Source organism: Megascapheus bottae, chromosome 13 (genome assembly GCF_031878675.1).
Source record: "Megascapheus bottae isolate mThoBot1 chromosome 13, mThoBot2.hap1, whole genome shotgun sequence".
NCBI classification, from domain to species: domain Eukaryota; kingdom Metazoa; phylum Chordata; class Mammalia; order Rodentia; family Geomyidae; genus Megascapheus; species Megascapheus bottae.
In genome coordinates, this window is record NC_143521.1 from 6,996,955 (window position 1) to 7,015,707 (window position 18,753).

Here is an 18,753-nt window from a genome sequence, read left to right on the forward strand (position 1 = left end):
CAGACTTCAAGTTAACAACTATCACAAATAAAGTCTGCCTTATCTTCCCCTCTCGTTAGCCTAGAAACAATTTTAGTTGACTTCTGATTTTCTTTCTTCTGCTAATTTACAAACAAGTCTGCTTAAGTCATTGTCCAGATTCATTCTTAATTAGCCTTGAAAATCTTAACATGCTCCAAGTCTATATTTTTAATTGATCTATCTTGAAGTTTACTGTGTTACTTCTTGATCTATAAGCAAACGATTTTCTACTGATTTTTATCCCAGTCAAGATAGACAGGTACAAAAGGAGTCATATGATTAGGAAATCTGGTTTATCAAATAGTTTCTTTGATCATTATTGGCATCCCATACATTTCCCAACTCCTTAGATAGATAGGAAAATATCCCTATCTAACTCAGCTCTACACTCCAAAGACTGGAGTCTGTTAAGTCTACTAGTATGAGGAAAAGCCACTCCTTTCTGAGAAGACTCCAGCTTTTCCTCACAGAGTTAATCAGTATTATATTCTGTAAGGATTAGAAGACGAGTGAATATAGTTAACCCACACAGTAAAAGATCCCATACTGAAACCACAGCTCAAATGGAGGGGAAGCATGTGTTCCACTGGTTGTTACTGATGACATGAAGAGCTGTGATCTCACACCTCTCCCGATCCAAAAGTCTTTTTCATGTTTCTGCAGTTCCTTCCACTGAAGTTGTTATGTATATTTCTTCAGCCCTTCTCTTGGGCTCATCAAGGAGACTTGACTCATGTCATGCTGGTTGAGAGATTGATGTCTTACACCTCCCACGCTACTGTGAAAAGACCTTATTTGCTGGTCCCAGAAATAGGCTGAAGGGCATACAAAACAGAGCTCAATCTTCCCTGGCTAGCCTCGTATAGATCATCCAATCCCTATCAAACTCTCAGCCATATAAACACACCCACACCACAACTGTGCAGCTTAAGATGTAGCTCTCTGGTAGAGCATTTACCTAGAATACAAGGTCTGGGTTCAGTCTCAAAAATGTAACAACAGCAGCAACAACAAAAAAATATCCCAACTCCCTCCTGATAAATGGAGTCCAGCTCAGGATATGTATGAGCTGAACTGTTACTTAACGCTATTAAACATTGGGAGCCAAGAGTTTGGCCTAGTGGTAGAGTGCTTTCCTAGCATGCACGAAGACCTGGGTTTGATTCCTTGGTACCACATACATAGAAAAACCAGAAGTGGTGCTGTGGCTCAAGTGGGGGAGCACTAGCCTTGAGGACAGCCCAAGGACAGTGCTCAGGCCTTGAGTTCAAGGCCCAGGACTGGCCAAAAAAAAGCTATTAAACATTGGGATAGTTCAATAGATGACATTTGTAGTCATTAATATCTTAGTTAACTCAACTTTTTGAGTTAAAATACAATTCAACCTCCTATTGTTATTCTCTGAGGTTGACAGGGGAAATGTTGGTAGGAGGATAATCATAGCTACAAGAGCAGGCATTCCTTCCCATTGCCACATCCAGTGAGAGTTTTTATAGTACCAGTAAGGGTTTCAAAAGATCTGAAACTTCAGCTTGGCTTAACTGACGCAGGGTATCTTCAACTATATGAGGCCGTCTGACCATCAGTTTAAATACACTCGCTTGCCCCTGAGTTGGATATGTCATCTCTTCTGATTTCTGCAAGAAAAAAGAAAATGAAAAATAGTTAGCTTTGCCTATTGCCTTCTAGAAATCCCAGGGATTGATATTTCAAATGAAACTTTTGCATAGTGTTTACTTCATCCTGCTGCCACGGCTCTATGTGCTTATATTGTAACTACTTGAGAAAATTACATTGGATCTTAACTAGGAGAGATAAAGCCCTTAATACGGGCTAAGAGAAATTGTGGCATTAAGGAATCATGTACCAAAATTAGTCACCGAAGACAAACAGCTATGCAATTAGATATATTTCAGACCACCTGTGGTAACAAGCAGGACCTTAAAAGGCAATATTAGTAACAAACATGCTACGACAATCATTCATTACCACAGAAATAGTGTTACTTGGGCACCAGTGGCTCACACTTGTTTTCCTAACTACTCAGGAGGCTGAGATCTGAGGATCACATTTCAAAGTCAGCCTGGGCAATAAAGTCTGCGAGTCTTTAGAAAAAATCATATTAAGTGAAGTAAGCCAGACTCAAAGGAACTTAGGCTCAATGGTTTCCCTCATTTGTCATAATCAGTAGAAACCTTGGGCTCTCCTAGCAGAGATTTGCAATAGAGCAAAACCTAGATACATAAGGACATATAGTATGACACTAAATGAAAGGACCTCCAGGATATTGAAACAAAAGCCATATAATGCGTGATTGTTGTCCCTAATGTACTATGTTATCTCTCATCTCTTTTGCTGTCCCTTGGCTATCTCATATTGTTACAGTATCTCACTTTGTTACCTGATATATCAGATATATTTGTATTTGGTTATTTGAAATTAGATAGGGAAGGGAGGAAAACAAGATGAGGGGTGGGGATGGGGGGATGGAAATGGGGACCAAAACATGAGAATGGGTATCAATGTATGTGAAGTAATGCACCTTCTATGTGGTGAATATAGTGTAACCCTTCTATTAATTACAAAAAATATATATATGGCAAAAAAGTCTGCGAGTGTTTTTTCTCCTATTAACCCCTAGAAAACCAAAAGCGGTGCTGGGGCTCAAAGTGGTAGAGTGGTAACTCTGAGTAAAAGAAGTCAGAGGTGTTAACCAGGCCCTAAATTCAAGCCCTGCAAAAAAAGATAGAGAGATAGAGAGTGAGACAGAGAGAAGAGGAGGAAGAGGAAGAAGAGGAAGAAGGAGGAGGAGGAGGAGGAAGAGGAGGAGGAGAAGGAGGAGAAAGAGAAGAAGGAGGAGGGGAGGAGGAGGAAGGAGGGAAGAGGGAAGAGGGAAGAGGGAGGAGGCAGAGGCAGAGACAGAAGAGCAACAATAGTACTGTCCATGAAAGAATTACAGTCCAAAAAGGATTAAAAAAACAAAACAAACTAAAACAGGGAAGCTGGAAGTAGAGCTGTGGCCTAAGTGGTAGAGCCCCAGCCTTGAGCAAATAAACCTAAAGGACAGCAATGGGGCCCTGAGTTGAAGCCCCAGTACCAGCACAAAAATGTCTACTTACACACACACACACACACACACACACACACACACACACACACACACACACACACCAAAGTAACGGGGGTTTGGGGAGAGGGAAGAAAACACAGTGACAGTATTAGCTCCATAACCCTCAGGAGACAGGGCAGATCTCACTGTGAAATCCACCCATTCACTCTGCAGGCTGCTATGGAATTTCTAAAACCATGCCACAGTCCTATTCCTAGCTAATATCAATCTTACGGTGGTTCTGGCCTTGGGACATCCCCACAGCAGATGTCTGTCACCTACATGCTGAGAAACACTATGATTCTCCTAGAATCTTCTGTGTTCCCTTGCATGTCTCTTGAAGAAGCTCTAGGTTTGTGTGAGATGTAGCAAGTCCCACCTTGGTCCCTATAGGTGGTGGCCATCTGTAGCAATGGATACTTCAGTGTTACTGACCATTGAGAAACATGGTCCAAGGCTGAGGGCCAGGGAATAACCCAGCATCATTCTCCATTGACGGAGGCAAGGAGAGGTGCCTGTCTAATGAAGAGCTGGGGACTGCCTGCTTACATTCCAGCTTCTCTGTTTCCAGTCTCTCTGCATTTCCCTGTCCCTATATAGTTGAATCAGTATCCTAGTTCAGACCTGACAGTTTTGACTTTGGTCTTCATCAGTCCTTTGGAGGACAGGATTGTCCGGTCTGATTCTCAGAAGAACTACACCTAGGAGTTTTCTTTCCTACTCCATCCTGCCTGGATCCAATGTCCACAAGACCACTCACTAACAGAGTAGACTGACTAGATACTATTGTAGAAGAAAACTCACAGAGAAGACTTGGGGGAAGGAAAATACATGGGAAGCTAGGTTTGGTAAGGAAAGATTGTATTACCGGGGATATTAGGAATAAAAATGGAAATGATCTGGTGAAACTTATTTATAATGACAAAGAAAACATTCTGAAGTCATATGAAGAGAGGAAAAGGAGGAATTGCAGTCAAAAATTCAGTTCATATCCTACAAAAAATTAAAAATAGGGAACAACAGCCTAAAAAAATCTAAACAAATGAATTAATAGGTGAAGAAGAAAATATGGCCCAATGTTGATACCTGTGAATCTTGGTTATAGTATTTTGTGTGCATTTGAAATTCTACAGAACAAAAAAGCAAGCCATACACTACGACTAGCACAGAGTTTGAGTGTGTCTCTCAAAAGCTCCTGTGAAGCTTGGTCCACGGTGTGGAAATGTCAGGAAGTGGCAGGAGCCTTATGAAGTTGTACCAGTGGCAGTTAACTAGGTCATAGGGTCACTACCCTCGGAAAGGATTAATGTTACACCCATAGAATAAACTAGTTCTGTAAGAGTAGTTGTTATAAAGCTATGTCATGTCACTCAATACAGGTAGTCCCCTTAGCACACACACAATTACCCATATTCTGCTTCTGTACTATATTGTAACGCAACAAGTAGGTAAGTTACAGTCTCACAGAAGGCCCACATCATGCTCTTGAACCTCCAGAATTACAAGTAAACTTCTTTACTTTATTAAGTCTCCAGCCTTACATATTTTCTCATAGCAAGAAAAAAACTGTATAGCATACATACCAATACTTTCATACGTGAATACATTTGCAATAATTGCATTCTACAAGGCAAATCAAAAATAAACGGAAAGTCGTAGAAAATACAAGGCATTCCTTCTTCCTGAAAAATAATTCAAAATAAGTTAATCTTAATAATAAAAATTTCTGCCAGGGCCTACTTAACAAAAAAAAATCAAACTTTTACTTTAACGTGTATTTTGTTGCTTTGTGGTGTTTGCGCTTAGGAATTTAAAGTAACTATAAAGAAATATCTTTGGGAGGGAGACAATGCTGAGGCTTGAACTTAGCGCCTGGACATTGTCCCTAAGCCTCTTGATGTTCAAAGCTGGAGCTCTACCATTTGAGCCACAGCACCATTTCTGGCTTTTTCTGAGTAGTTTATTAGAATAAGAGTCTCACAGACTTTTCTGCCCAAGATGGCTTCAAACTGTGATCCTCAGCTCGAAGCCTTCTGAATAGCTAGGATTACAGTTGCTAACCTTCAGTTCCCCGTAAAAATTTCTTTTTATAATTCAATAAATATTCAATATATTCAATATATTCAATAAATTGGTATATGAACAGTGCATTTTGATCAGTGTCACCATTTTCATCATTTTCTTCATCCCTAACACCCCTGACTCTTCCCTCGATTTTCTTAAATTTGTGGAATATATATTAAATATTCTGACTGCATTTCCCTTTGCCTCTCTTCACTCACCCACATTGGAGTACAAAATGTTTAAGTTTTCAATTACCACTAATTTAGCAAATTCAGCACTGTAATAAGAAAACGTTCAGATCTTTACTTATGGATATCTATAGCTACTATGTCCAACTTTAAAGTCTAAATGTGGAATGGAACATTTTATTCTTACCAGATTTTCATCTCTCAATATCATTTTATGACACTCCCCCCAAAAGTCAAAGAAGTGTAAGAATCCATCTATGTAGAAAGTGCTTTCTGGTAGTTGACAGGTCACTTTGTTTACCTTAAAGAAAACATGACTTAGAAGTTTAGTTTCTGTAATAAATAGCATAATCAAAAATATGTAGGTATGCACATATAACAATCACTCATAAATAATGAAGTAGCATTTTATAAAATTTCCATTATCTACTCTATAATTCCACATTTCATAAAGAAGCATTGCTAAAGAGTTAATATGCTATCAGTGAGAGAATAAATTAATTCCTGGGGCTCAGTTTTAATGAAAAATTGTTTCTAAATCTTGGAGATAAAAGTACCATGGAAGCACAACTGTCTTTTTTTTTTTTTTTTTTTTTTGCTAGTCCTGGGCTTGAGCTCAGGGCCTGAGCACTGTCCTTGGACTTTCTCAAGGCTAGAGCTCTACCACTTGAGCCTCAGCACCACTTCTGGCTTTTTTCTATGTATGTGGTACCAAGGAATCGAACCCGGGTCTTCATGCATGCTAGGCAAGCACTTTAACCACTAGGCCAAACTCCCGGCCAAGCACAACTTTCTTTTAGCAAACTTTTCACTTTCTTCACTTATTAATGAACATTTAATTTGATCTACTATATCAAACATGAGATAAACCAGATTTAAAAACTACCCTTGGTTGTAAGCCACTGAAGAGAGATATTCTGAGCTGGGCTTAAAGTGATGTCTAGATTAAAGACTTGGAAAAAATGACAGTAGGTTTAAGATGACCAGCATGGTTCAAAGAAAATCCAGGTAAATAAAATTGAGAGACTCTTATCTCCAATTAACTTGGAAGGAGGAAGTAAACCTGTGGCTCCACTGGCAGAGTGTCAGCTTTGAGCTAAATAAGCCAAGCCAGATTTCAAAGGCCCTAAGGTCAAGCTCTAGTACTGGAGACAGATGTATGTGGTGAGGGAACAAGGGAAGAGAGAAAGTGAGGACTGGAGGGAGGAAGGACCGAGGGATGATTGGTTCATGTATTCCTTCACATGAAACATAAATGCTTACCTCATGAACTTCTCTCAAAGTTTCTAGAAGAGGTTTAATAGTATAGTAATGACCATAGACTGCTGTTTTAAGCATCTGGACCAGTGTGTTCAGAGAAGATGCTTGCAAGGATTTCCAACACTGTTCTGAGGATATAAAATTAACCATTTTAAGTAGGGTCATATCTTCACACTCTGAGTCTTTTATGTAAACTATGGGTATTATTTTCCATTATCAGTGGTGTAAGCCATAAAGTATCTCTTCTAAGTACGTATTAGTACACAGGTTTTCCCAGGTTGGACAAAATCAGAATTAAAAACTCAAATTCAGGATTTGAAGAAATTTGTTAATGGTTCGTACTTATGGTTAATTGACAGACTTCATGATTTTCGACCTGATAATTTTACAGAGGATCTGTAAAAGCTGAAAATGGATATATGTGAATACAAAAAGAATGACATCAAGGTTATTTTTAATCTGCGAAAAAATGAACAATATCTATGTTTTCAGATCTTATGACCAACTTCACACATGGACACATACACTGAAAATAATTACTGTTTTTTAATATTTCTGAGATTGTGAACTGGATTTTGATACATTTAAAGGAGAATTCTCAGAAAAACTGCACTTCCCAATGAGAGAATAAATTTCCAAGCAGCCAAATTAAAACAGAATTAATGAAAAGCAAATAAAGCCAAGAAATATAACAGAGTAGGAATCTCCTACATGCACTACAGCACATCTGGGACATTAGCACATGAGAAAGATGGGATTGTAAACTCATGAATCAAACAGATCAGGTCATAAATGTATGGGAAAAACTCGCAAGCCCTTTAGGAAATATAAAAATAAAAACAAGATGATTAGGAGGGGGTGGAGGGAAGAAAAGGGGGACAAAAACATGAGAAGGCATATCAAGGTTCAAGAAGTAATGCACCCATTACCTGACAAATATAACTGTAACCCCTCTATACATTATCCACACAATAAAATATAATAAAAATATCAATAATTTAAAAAATTCTTATTCAATAAAATATTAAAAATAAAATTTCATGTTTGACATAAGTAGTAAAAATAATAGGAGAAAAGAATATAGCTGGAAGACAGTATGTTTAGTGAAATGAATGAGACAAAGAAAGATATACAGAATATTCTCACTGATATAGAAAGTTAAAATGCTGATCTTCTAGAAGTAGAGAAAGCAACTGTGATTAGTAGAGTATTGGAAATGTGTCTTAAGGCAGTAAGTAGATGGGGTGAGATGGGATAGCAAAGACAGCCATACAATTGGGAAAAATAATTTCTAATATTTCTTTAAGCCCTGCAGGATAACTGTGGTTACAACATCTATTTCTAAATAACTAGAACAGAAGAGTTGTGAATATTACTATCATTAAAAATGATAAATGGGATGATCATTTTATTCCAAACATTTCAGTGATAAAGCTTCAATTGCTGTTTCATCTGTCAGGGCTGTCCTGTTGCTCAAGTCAAGGGTGACAAGTCACAGAATGGACCCATGTGAATGGCGACCACTAAATTTGGGCACCCTGTCCTCTAGGAAAGTCAGTCTCCCTAAATAAGACACATCTTCAATTTGATCTTGTCATTTTGCTTCCTAAAATTTCTCTTTCTATACATGTATAAAAATGCTTATGAATACGTTATCATTACAAGAGTAGATACAACAACCTGTAGTTGGTACTTCCTCATAACAAATTACTCTTCAGTCATTGATAGAGTTTGTATATGCTTTGTCGCACAATGGCTCATGTGTTGGATGCTTGATCCCCATTGGGGCAATGTTAAGGTGGTAAAAATTTTAAGAAGTGAGGCCTAATGGGAGGTCACTGGGAGATATTAAGGTAGTTGTTCTGCAGCCCCTGAGCGTTGATTATTATAAAAGATTGGCTTTTTAGATCAACAAGTGATTGTTTGCTCTCACACACATCCCTGCCATTGTCTCTGCTGTATTGTGATATCAATGCCAGTGGCTGCCCTTGAACCTCCAAATTCATGACTTAAATTAGCTTCTTTTCGACTTAGAAAAAAAATCATTTTAAGTGAAGTAAGCCGGACTCAAAGGAACATAGACTCAATGGTTTCCCTCATTTGTCATAATCAGTAGAAACCTTGGGCTCTCCTAGCAGAGATTTAAAATAGAGCAAGACCTAGATACATAAGGCCATATAATATGATGCTAAATGAAAGGACCTCCAGGATATAGAAACAAAAGCCATATAATGTGTGATTGTTCCTTAATGTACTATGTTATCTCTCATCTCTTTTGCTGTTCCTTGATTATCTCATATTGTTACAGTATTTTACCTTGTTATCTGATATATTGTATATGTGTTTATTTGGTTATTTGAAGTTGGATAGGGAAGGGAGGAAAACAAGATGAGGGGTGGGGGTGGGAGGAGGGAAATGGGGACCAAGACATGACAAATGGTATCAATCTTTGTGAAGTAATGCACTTTCTATCTGGTGAATATAATGTAACCCTTCTATTAATTACAATATAAAATATATGAAAAAATTAGCTTCTTTTCTTCCTGAGTATTCTGCCCTAGGTATTTTGTTATAGAGATGAAAAGACAGCTTATCTAGCCAGTGAAGATTAAGATAGTTGTATGGGTCCTGGAATAGAATTACTTTGTGGCATACATCAAGTTGTAAAAAGTAAGCTCCCAGAGAAAAATAGGAATGGTTTCCTACTATGAAAAGAATAACAACCAAACAATACCACATATATATTCATAAACATAAAATATCCAGTTCATGTAAGATACTAGGATCTGTAACTAAGAAAAACTATAACTAGGAGAAACTGGGTAAATTATATTTCCATAACCCTTTGTACCTTTTAGGCACTATGTCTTTGATATTAGATTAAACTTGAAAAAGATAATCACATAATATTGACTAAGCTAAACAGTAACAAAGAAGTAACATTTTCATCACTTCTGGTCAAATATTTAAAGTTTCAGAGCAATATAAGTTCAAAGTTATATGTATTTCTCTTCATTAGATGCTTCTTAGTTGAGTGTATAGACAAAATGACATAAAACTTACTAAGGACTTGCAGAGATTGTTGACTCATTTCACAAATGGCTTTTGCAAATGAAATCACCAGGCTCCTAGAGTTCTTGGTGTCATTCATCACAGGACATTCGGGAAGTAGAAGGAAAATCAACAAAGCTTCTTGGTGTGGAGAATGACTCGGAAGAGCTTTGAGCAGTCTTTCTTCCAGACAGGTATTTATCTGTGGTCAAAACAGGGTCAAGGACAAGGCCCAGGTTATGTGAGATATTACATATTGTGACAAGTTCCATGAGATCAGAGGTTTCAATGTAGGGATGGTTCCAGTGGAATCACCACTGAGTCTCCTAAACCCACTACTGAAACCCCAGCACTCTTCAGAGAGTAATATTTGTGGTATCACTCAAAAATCACAAATATATACATATAACATCTTAATACCATCTTATAATGAGGTACATGAAGAAATAGAGTAAAATCAAATGTTCATGACATACAGAGTGAATTGAAGTGCTCAAAACTAATACAAAGAACTGCAAAACCAACGCTGTGAGCTAAGGACAATACCATGTGCCTATAATCACACATACTCAGTAGGCTGAGAAGGAGGATCTTTTGAATTATTAGTTCAACCTAATGAGAACTTGTCTCAGATAAAAAGAAAAGCAAAGGCTCACACATGTAATCCTAGCTACTCAGAGGACTGAGATCCGAGAACTGTGGCCCTTGAAGCCAGCCCCAGGCAGGGAAGACTATGAAACTCTCAGAAAACTGGAAGTGATGCTGTGGAGCAAAATGGTAGAATGCTAGCCTTGAGCAAAACAGCTGAAGGCTCAAGGCTCCATGTTCCAGCCACACAAGGACAAAAGGATAAAAGAAGAAAAAGAAAAGCAAGCCAGGTACCTGAGTCTCATACCTGAAATCCTACCTTCAGGAGTTTGAAGATCTTGATTAGAAGACAGCCCAGGCAGAAAAGTCCATGAGACTTTTATCTCCAGTAAAGTACTCAGAAAAAGCCAAAAGTGGAACTGTGGCTGAGTGGTAGACTGCTGGCTGGCCTTGAGCATAAAGAGGCTCAGGGATAGCACTTAGGCCCTGAGTTCAAGCCCCAAGACTAGCCAAAATAAATAAACAAATAAAAAGTAAAAAGAAAAGCAATATTGCATACAGATCAAGCCTGTCTTCCTCACAGTAAAAGGAAAGCTGTTATCCTCTCTCTTTTACATGTGCACACACAATCCATTTCCTCCTTTCTTGTTATATAATTCCCGTATATTAGCTGAAAATTTTCAGAGCAAAAAACAGCTCTGAATCCTTTATTTCATCCAGAAGTAAGCTACTAAAGTAGAACAGACATAAAAATGTATTAGTAAGAATAACTCAGTGTACTTTGTACATTTTCTTAACCATTCATTACATAATCACTAAGGGTTGCAGCTTGTAATGTAAATTTCTCGGAGTTCCGTTTCTCTGCTGGCTGTTGAGACAAAGTCTCTCATATAAATCCATTTCCTTTCATCTTACTAATAATCGTTAAGATAGTTTGGGCCTTGTTGTTATGAACAAAGAGGAAGATATTCCATTAAAAGAAGTACCAGGAAGTCAGTTAGTGACAGATCAGGGATCTAAACCTCAGTCTTCCTGTTGAGCAATAGAGCGTGGCAGAGAAAAATGTCCTGTGTTGACCTTCCTAGCCTGCTTCTTCTTCCCTATGGGTTCACAGAAAGGTAGCATCTCCCAGATTACCCTGTAAGGGTGTCCATGACTTGATCTTGTCACCACAAGTATTGGAGAAGATAATGAGAAATACTGTCACACACACAGCCCCTCAACTCCCTCTGGTAGCCTTACATACTCTTTCCTCCATCTGCTTCCATCCAAAGAAAATTCAAGAAAGAAGGAATCTGAGTCAATAAAGTGCCCATGCCAAGGTGCTTCTCACCTCCACCCTTCTCAGGGGACTACACTGGAAAAATAAAAACTTTTTATTTGTCATTTTTGTTTAGCTTGTAGAGCACTAACTCCCTAACTCTGCCTCCTGAGTACTGGAATTACAGGCATGAATTCTAAAAGAAAAAAAAAAAGAAATCCTTGAAAAAGAAAAACAAAGTCTGGTGCTGGTAACCCAGGACTGCAATCCTAGCTACTCGGGAGGCTGAGATCTGAGAATCACAGTTTGAAGCAAGATCAGGAACGTCTATGAGACTCTCCAAAATAAACTCAGAAAAAGCCAGAAGTGGCACTGTGCTCAAGTGGTAAAGCTCGAGCTTTGCACACAAAGAAGCTCAGGGACAGTACCCAAGCCATGAGTTCAAGCCCCAGGACAGGCAAAAAAAAAAAATTCCATACTGGTGGGGGCGGTGAACAGAAGGAGGGAGAGAGGCATAAATACAATAATAACTGTGGTTAGAGACCATAAACTCCAGACAAAAACAAGAAACTAAAAGGGCTGGGAGTATGGCTCCAGTGCACAAAACTCTGAATTCAAACCCCAGTACTACCAAAAAAAAAAAAAAAGAAAGAAAGAAAGAAGGAGGAGGAGGAAGGAAAAGGAATGGGAAAGAAGAAACAACTTCCCCATTGCTCAGAGAGTTTCACTTCCGGGAAGGAGACCAGTCACTCAAATCACTCACATCTCCAATGTGACAGTATTAAGAGGTAGAGCCTTTGACAAGTGATTAGGTCACAAGAACAGAGACTTGTGAGAGGGCTTAGTGCCCTTTATAAATGAGACCCAAGAGGTCAGGTACAATGGTGCACACCCATAATCCCAGCTACTTAGGAGGCAGAGATAGGAGGATCATGGTTTGAAGTCAAGTTGGAAGAAAAAGTTAGTGAGACTGAATCTGAAAGTTAAAGCAAAAAGGTATGGCTCAAATGGTAGAGCACCTGCCTAGTAAGCAAAAAGCCCTGTACTGCCAAAGAATAATAATAATAATAATATCCAAGACCAACCTCTATTTCCTTTTTCCATGAGAGGATCCAACAAAAATATAATCATCTATGAATCAGAAAGTGGGCCCATATCAGACATCAAATCTGCCTATAACTCCATCCGGACTTTCTTGGCTTCCAGAAAAGTAAGTGGTCAATTTTCATTGTTTATAAACCACACAGACTTTGATATTCTATTACAGTGTCCTATCTGAAATCCTGATTATCTATCTACCACTAATTCACATCATTTTAGTCTCATGCACCCAAACCTAAATTGGGACCAACCTAAAAATCTATTCAAATTATAGTACTGGAAAGATGAACTGAAAATGTGACCAAAGAGAAGAGATGGGGTTGAAAATGGCTCAGGTGGTAGAGGGTCATCCGATGGGTGAATGTGTCTGATAACTGAGTTCAAGCCCTGGCCTCAAACAAGGGGGCTGGGTGGGGGGAGATGATTCAGTAGCAGAGATTCATCAGAAACAGATTTAAGACTGATCTCAAAATAGATAGTGGATCTTTGAATCTCCCTGCCCAGACAAACTTATCCTGGTTTCCAAATTACTGCATTTACTATGCATTGTGCTAAGGAATATTTTACCTTCCATTCTCTGTTTTTCTCTACTAGAAATTAAAACACTGTTTCAATTGCACATCTAATGGGTTAAGAAGAAAATAAATGTCAGCAGCTAATACACTGTCCCTATATATAACTTCATAATAAGCACTAGCCCTCTGCTTTAGCCTCAATCATAGACCCAACTCCCAGCTTCCAATTAAACCAACCTGTGATTATAGATGTACCTGTAAAGAAATTCTATTATATTTATAAGCAAGATAAATACTGGCTATTTACCATGGAAGAAATCCATTCAATCTGTGTTAACTTCTTGAAGTTATTTCCTGCCCTTTTTAAGTCCACATCAATGGAAGTGTTTTTTCCATTTACTCTATGAATACAAGAAATGTAAACAAATAAATAAGTAAATAAATGTAATTTAAAATAGATGAAAAGACATTTCTAATTCCCACATGCCATTATTTTTTGTTATCATAATACACATAAGATAGAAATCTTTGTCAAAACTGGCCTCTTTTTTCAAAATAATCAACTTACCTGATACCAAAGAAAGCATAAATATTATACTTTTCTTGTTCAAAAGATTGTAAATAAAGCCAAACACTGGTGGTTCACAGGAACACACCATCACACAAATTTTTCTTGATAATATATTATTTGAAAAAAAGCACACTGTTAAGTTTTCTTGAGGGTTAGGTCCCTACATACCACAAACCACACTGGTTTGTAAAGCACTAGCTTGGGCAATCTTTGTGGGAGAGGGCTACAGACTTAATGACAATAGGGCAAATTCACAAACATTCCCAATAGTGAAAAACAGTAAGGAAAAGTGTTTCTCCTCCTTCTCCTCCTCCTTTTCCTCCTCCTCTTCCTCCTCCTCTTCCTCCTTTTTCTCCTCCTCCTTGTCTTCCTCCTCTTCCTCTTCTCCTTCCTTTTTTGTTTTGTGCTGGTGCTATAGACTGATCTCAACGTGTGGGCACTGTCTCTGAGCTGTTACACACAAAGCTAGCTCTCTACCACTTGAGCCACATATCCACTTCTTGCTTTTTGGTAGTTAATTGTACCAATTTTGGGTAGATAAGAGTACCATGGACTTTCCTACCCAGGCTGGCTTTGAACCAAAATTCTCAAATTTCAGCAACCTGAGAAGCTAGGATTACAGGCGTGAGCCACTGATGCCCAGCAAAGGAGAAGATTTTGAAGTAAGGATTCAAAAAGTCTTAACATTCAAACTGTCTGCTTATGTTTTTCTGGTGTATCCTTCAGGAAGTTTCTGTAATGAGCACTTCAAGCCATTTGTCTGAGCAAGAATCTCCCTGATGGTGAAGTCACTATTAGATCATTAGCTCACTGCTAATGAACACAGTGTCATTATATATAAATAGAAATGGAGATGTGTATAAGTAGGAGTTTCCGTTTTAAGTTTCCAAGCTGAGAGATGGGACAGATGTTTGCAATCTTCAGATCCAATATGCGGTATTTTCCAGGGCTGGGGTGTGGCTCAGACATAGAGTGTGTAGTAGCATGTTCAAGACCCTGGGTCAATCAATTCCTGTTCCTATTGCAGCTCAAGTGTGATGTCACTATCACAAGGTTAATAAAGTGCTGCCTACTATCTTTCTTTTCTTCTCATGTGTGTGTGTGTGTGTGTGTGTGTGTGTGTGTGCGCGCGCGCGCGTGCACATGCATGCTAGTGCCAGGCTTACACAGGAGCTTAGACACTCGCCCATTTTTTCAATAAAGACTAGTGTTCTCTATTAGTTGAGCTACAGCTCCACTTCCAGCTTTTTGTTTGCTGGTTAGTTGAAAATAGGAGCCTTAAACACTTTCCTGGCTGGCTGGAAATCCTTAGATCTCAGTCTTCAGAGTAACTACGATTAAAACTCCATCTCAAAAATATTGACCTAGAAGCATGGCCCAAGTAGTAGAGGTTGGCCAGCAAATGCTAACCCCTGACTTCAAACCATAAAAAGGATGAAATGAAACTGTGCGAGCTGTAGGGAAATGGACTGAACTGGAGATCAACATACTAAACAAACTAAGTCAGAGTGGGAAAGACAAATGCATGTATTCTCTTTCATATATGCAATCCTGACTTACAAAAACAAGGGACACAAGTGTAAAATGGAAGGGAATGTTTTGGGGTGGAATGAGCAGTAGGGATGAAGGTGGAAGGAAAAGGTGAATAAAATCAAAGTACGCATAGAATTGTCTGAAAATAGACTAACAAAAATTATTGATAAAAATGTTTAAAAGGGACCAAGACATATGAAAGGGTATCAATGTATGTGAATTAATGCACCTTCTATCTGGCAAATATCATGTAACCCTTTTATTAATTACAATAAAAAAATAAACATAAAAAACAATAAAGCACCATATAAATGAAAAAAAAATGTTTAAAAGGGGGTCGATTGCTAGTGGCTCACGTCAATAGTCCTAGCTCTTCAGGAGGCTGAGATTTGAGGATCACTGTTCAAAGCCAGCCCTGGCATGGAAGTCTGTAAGCCTCTTATCACTAATTAACCACTGGAAAATAGGAAATGGGGCTGTGGCTCAAGTGGTAGAGTGCTAGCCTTAAGCTGAAGAGCTCAGGAACAGAGTCCAGCCCCAGTGTTCAATGCTGACCAAGAAAAAAAAGTTAAAAAGGGGAACAGGATAATTTGATCAAAGTATATGATATGCATGTTTGGGAATTACACCAAATGAACCTTTCTACAGTAAAAAAAAAAATGCTAAAAAGTGGTACTGTGGCTCAAGTGGAAGAGTGCTAGCCTTGAGCCCAAAAGCTCAGGAATAGCATCCAGGTTCCGAGTTCAAGTCTCAAGACTGGAATTCACACACTTGCATACAATTATACATATATACATATATAACACATGATATACTTAGAATATCATATATAATAATATGGCATATTACTAATAATCATGTTGGTGCTGGTGCTTAGTATATCATATAAATTATATATGATACTTAATATACTTACCATATATACTTAATACATCATATATAACATTATACATAAATATAAATCTATATGCATATTGTATATTTATATATGTATACATTATACATAACTATTTTTTTTTGCCAGTCACGGGCTTGAGCTCAGGGCCTGAGCACTGTCCTTGGACTTTCTCAAGGTTAGAGAGCTCTACCACTTGAGCCTCAGCACCATTTCTGGCTTTTTTCTATGTATGTGGTACCGAGGAATCGAACCCGGGTCTTCATGCATGCTAGGCAAACACTCTACCACTAGGCCAAACTCCTGGCCCCATAACTATTATTTTTTAAAGAATTAATGGACCAGGAATCATTCCTATAATCCTAGCTCTTTGATATGCTGAGATCTGCAGATCCCAAGTTGGAGACAGTCGGGACAGAAAAATCTATAAAACTTATCTCCAATTAACCACCAAAAGGCCATTAGTGGAACTTTGTTTCAAGTAGTTAATTGGAGAACTCAAAGGAGAGGGAAAATAAAAGCATGAAAGGAATTGTTTAATCTGGGAAAATCAGACTACTAAACCAAATAAAAGAAAAATTAATTTCCCTCTACAAGTTAAACACAGCTAAGGTCTCTTTCTTTCCTGATCCTACATAGCAAGAAATGTAGAGAACTCTTGGCTTCTAAGTACTAAAGCCATGTTGAAGTTAATTGTTCAGTTGTACATACAAAGATTCTCAGAGAAACATCATTCTCTCCAATGAGACAATACAATAAGACAGTAAATGACGTTAATTAGGAATTACAACCTGTAGTGGGCTTGTTAGAGATCGCTTTATAAAATGGAAGAATGTTAAATCACCCCATAGAGTTCTCTATGCTGAACTCTTTAGATACTGACAACAAAACTCATGTGTTAGCCAGGCACCGATGACTCTGCTTCTAATCCTAGTCACTCAGGAGGCTAAGATCTGAAAATCAACATTCACAGTAAGCCTGGGCAGACCAATCAAACAGATTCTCATCTTCAATTAACCAGCAAGATGTCAAAACTGGAGCTGTGGCTCGAGTGGTAAAGCACTAATCTCGAGTAGAAAAAAAGAAAGCATATATTTGAACATTTTAGGTAAGGTCTCACTAGGAAGCACTGGCTGGGCTCAAGTGCACAATCTTTCTGTCTCATTCTCCCAAGTGCGGGATTTCAGATGACTGTCCCTATGCATGATGTCTCAGTGTTTGAAATGAAGGTGTACCTCACACAAGTATTACCTTTTCTTCAAAAAACTCCCAGTCAGACAAGCAGGAGATGAAAATATCACTGCAATTTCACTGTGAAAGAAAGATAACATGATATGTAACAACGTACTATAAAGTATATTTAATTTATCTCCTGTCTCAGTGAACAACTCATGTCATGGATCATTATTGAGTCTTAGTTCTGATTATTGCCCAATCTCACCACAAACTGTCATTGTAGATTGGATCAAATCATCTAGATTTGAATAAGACCCATCATCTTGAAAACCAAATCTGCAGATCTCCACAGAATAAATTGTAGACAGAAGAAAACACTCTGATTTATAAGAAGTTTTGTGAGCTTCTAATTTACCTCCACTTATTCCTACATTTCTATTACCTATGAGATACCTACAATAGTGTATGCTCTCAAAACAATTCTTATTTATAAAAATAAAAGTTGAATGCCTTAGTAAACCAATGCCAATTCAAACCAAAAACATGGTAGAAGAAAATCATGGCCAAGGTGGAAATGCTTTCACAAGAAAGCCAATCCATCTCCCTTATGGCTAGAATGAAATGACTAACACCTCAGAAATGAAGCAGTGATAACTTGTCAGAAAGTCACCTTTTAGCCAAATAATATTCATCACTTCCTATCGTCACTGCTATCCATTTTTTTAACAGTGACTCTTTAATCTGGCTTATTTTTGGCAGAGTTTTCTTAGAAACACCTCTGGATTTAGCACCCTGCAAGGAAAAATAAGATGATATGAATAAATAAATCATCTCACACAGATAATACACCGGTCTTGCTCTTTCAAGCAGGCTTTTGGTTGGTTGATCTTTGGCATCAAACTAACCTAGCTCTTCTACTTCTTATTTTTCCATCCTTCTGTCTTTTCCTTTTTTTCCTTCCCTCCTTTCCCCTCCCTCTTTTCTTTCTTTCTTTCCTACCTTTCTTCCTTCTTTCCTTTTTCCTTCCCTCCTTTCTCTTCCTTCCTTTCTTTCTTTCTGGCTTGAAACATCTTTGTTCTGAAATCTAGAAGAAAACCAAATTTTTCTAAGGAATGAATATAAGTTGTTCCACATACCTTCTGAGTTGTCACAAAGTCAGCGTACATCCCAGCAAAAATGTGTTTGACTTGAGTATCCTCGAGGTCTAAAAAGAAAGTTAGAAATTATACCAAGAATTATAAGGAAAGAGTAACTCTGAGGGACAGCAAAGCTAAAATTAGTCATTCATTGGTAATTTATACTCCCTCAAGTTTGAATAAAAATAGCACAGACTGATTTTGACCAGATTAAATGTCATGCAGGCATTCCATGAAAATTTTTAGGTGGTTCATGCCTATAATCCTAACTACTCAGGAGGCCC

The 18,753-nt window shown here is 38.1% G+C and overlaps 1 protein-coding gene across 1 annotated transcript in view; it reads right to left on the bottom strand.

The window, feature by feature from the left end:
- The window catches only part of Herc6 (HECT and RLD domain containing E3 ubiquitin protein ligase family member 6), a 52,093-nt gene that overhangs the window by 14,935 nt on the left and 18,405 nt on the right, over window positions 1–18,753 (bottom strand). The window contains exons 7-15 of the mRNA XM_090343969.1: window positions 18,470–18,537; window positions 18,004–18,125; window positions 17,409–17,468; window positions 13,466–13,559; window positions 9,706–9,895; window positions 6,646–6,770; window positions 5,570–5,683; window positions 4,714–4,812; window positions 1,521–1,658 (exon numbers count right to left, since the gene is read on the bottom strand). Of these exons, the coding sequence (XP_090200095.1) occupies window positions 1,521–1,658; window positions 4,714–4,812; window positions 5,570–5,683; window positions 6,646–6,770; window positions 9,706–9,895; window positions 13,466–13,559; window positions 17,409–17,468; window positions 18,004–18,125; window positions 18,470–18,537 (1,010 nt within the window). The remainder of the gene's footprint in view (window positions 1–1,520; window positions 1,659–4,713; window positions 4,813–5,569; window positions 5,684–6,645; window positions 6,771–9,705; window positions 9,896–13,465; window positions 13,560–17,408; window positions 17,469–18,003; window positions 18,126–18,469; window positions 18,538–18,753) is intronic.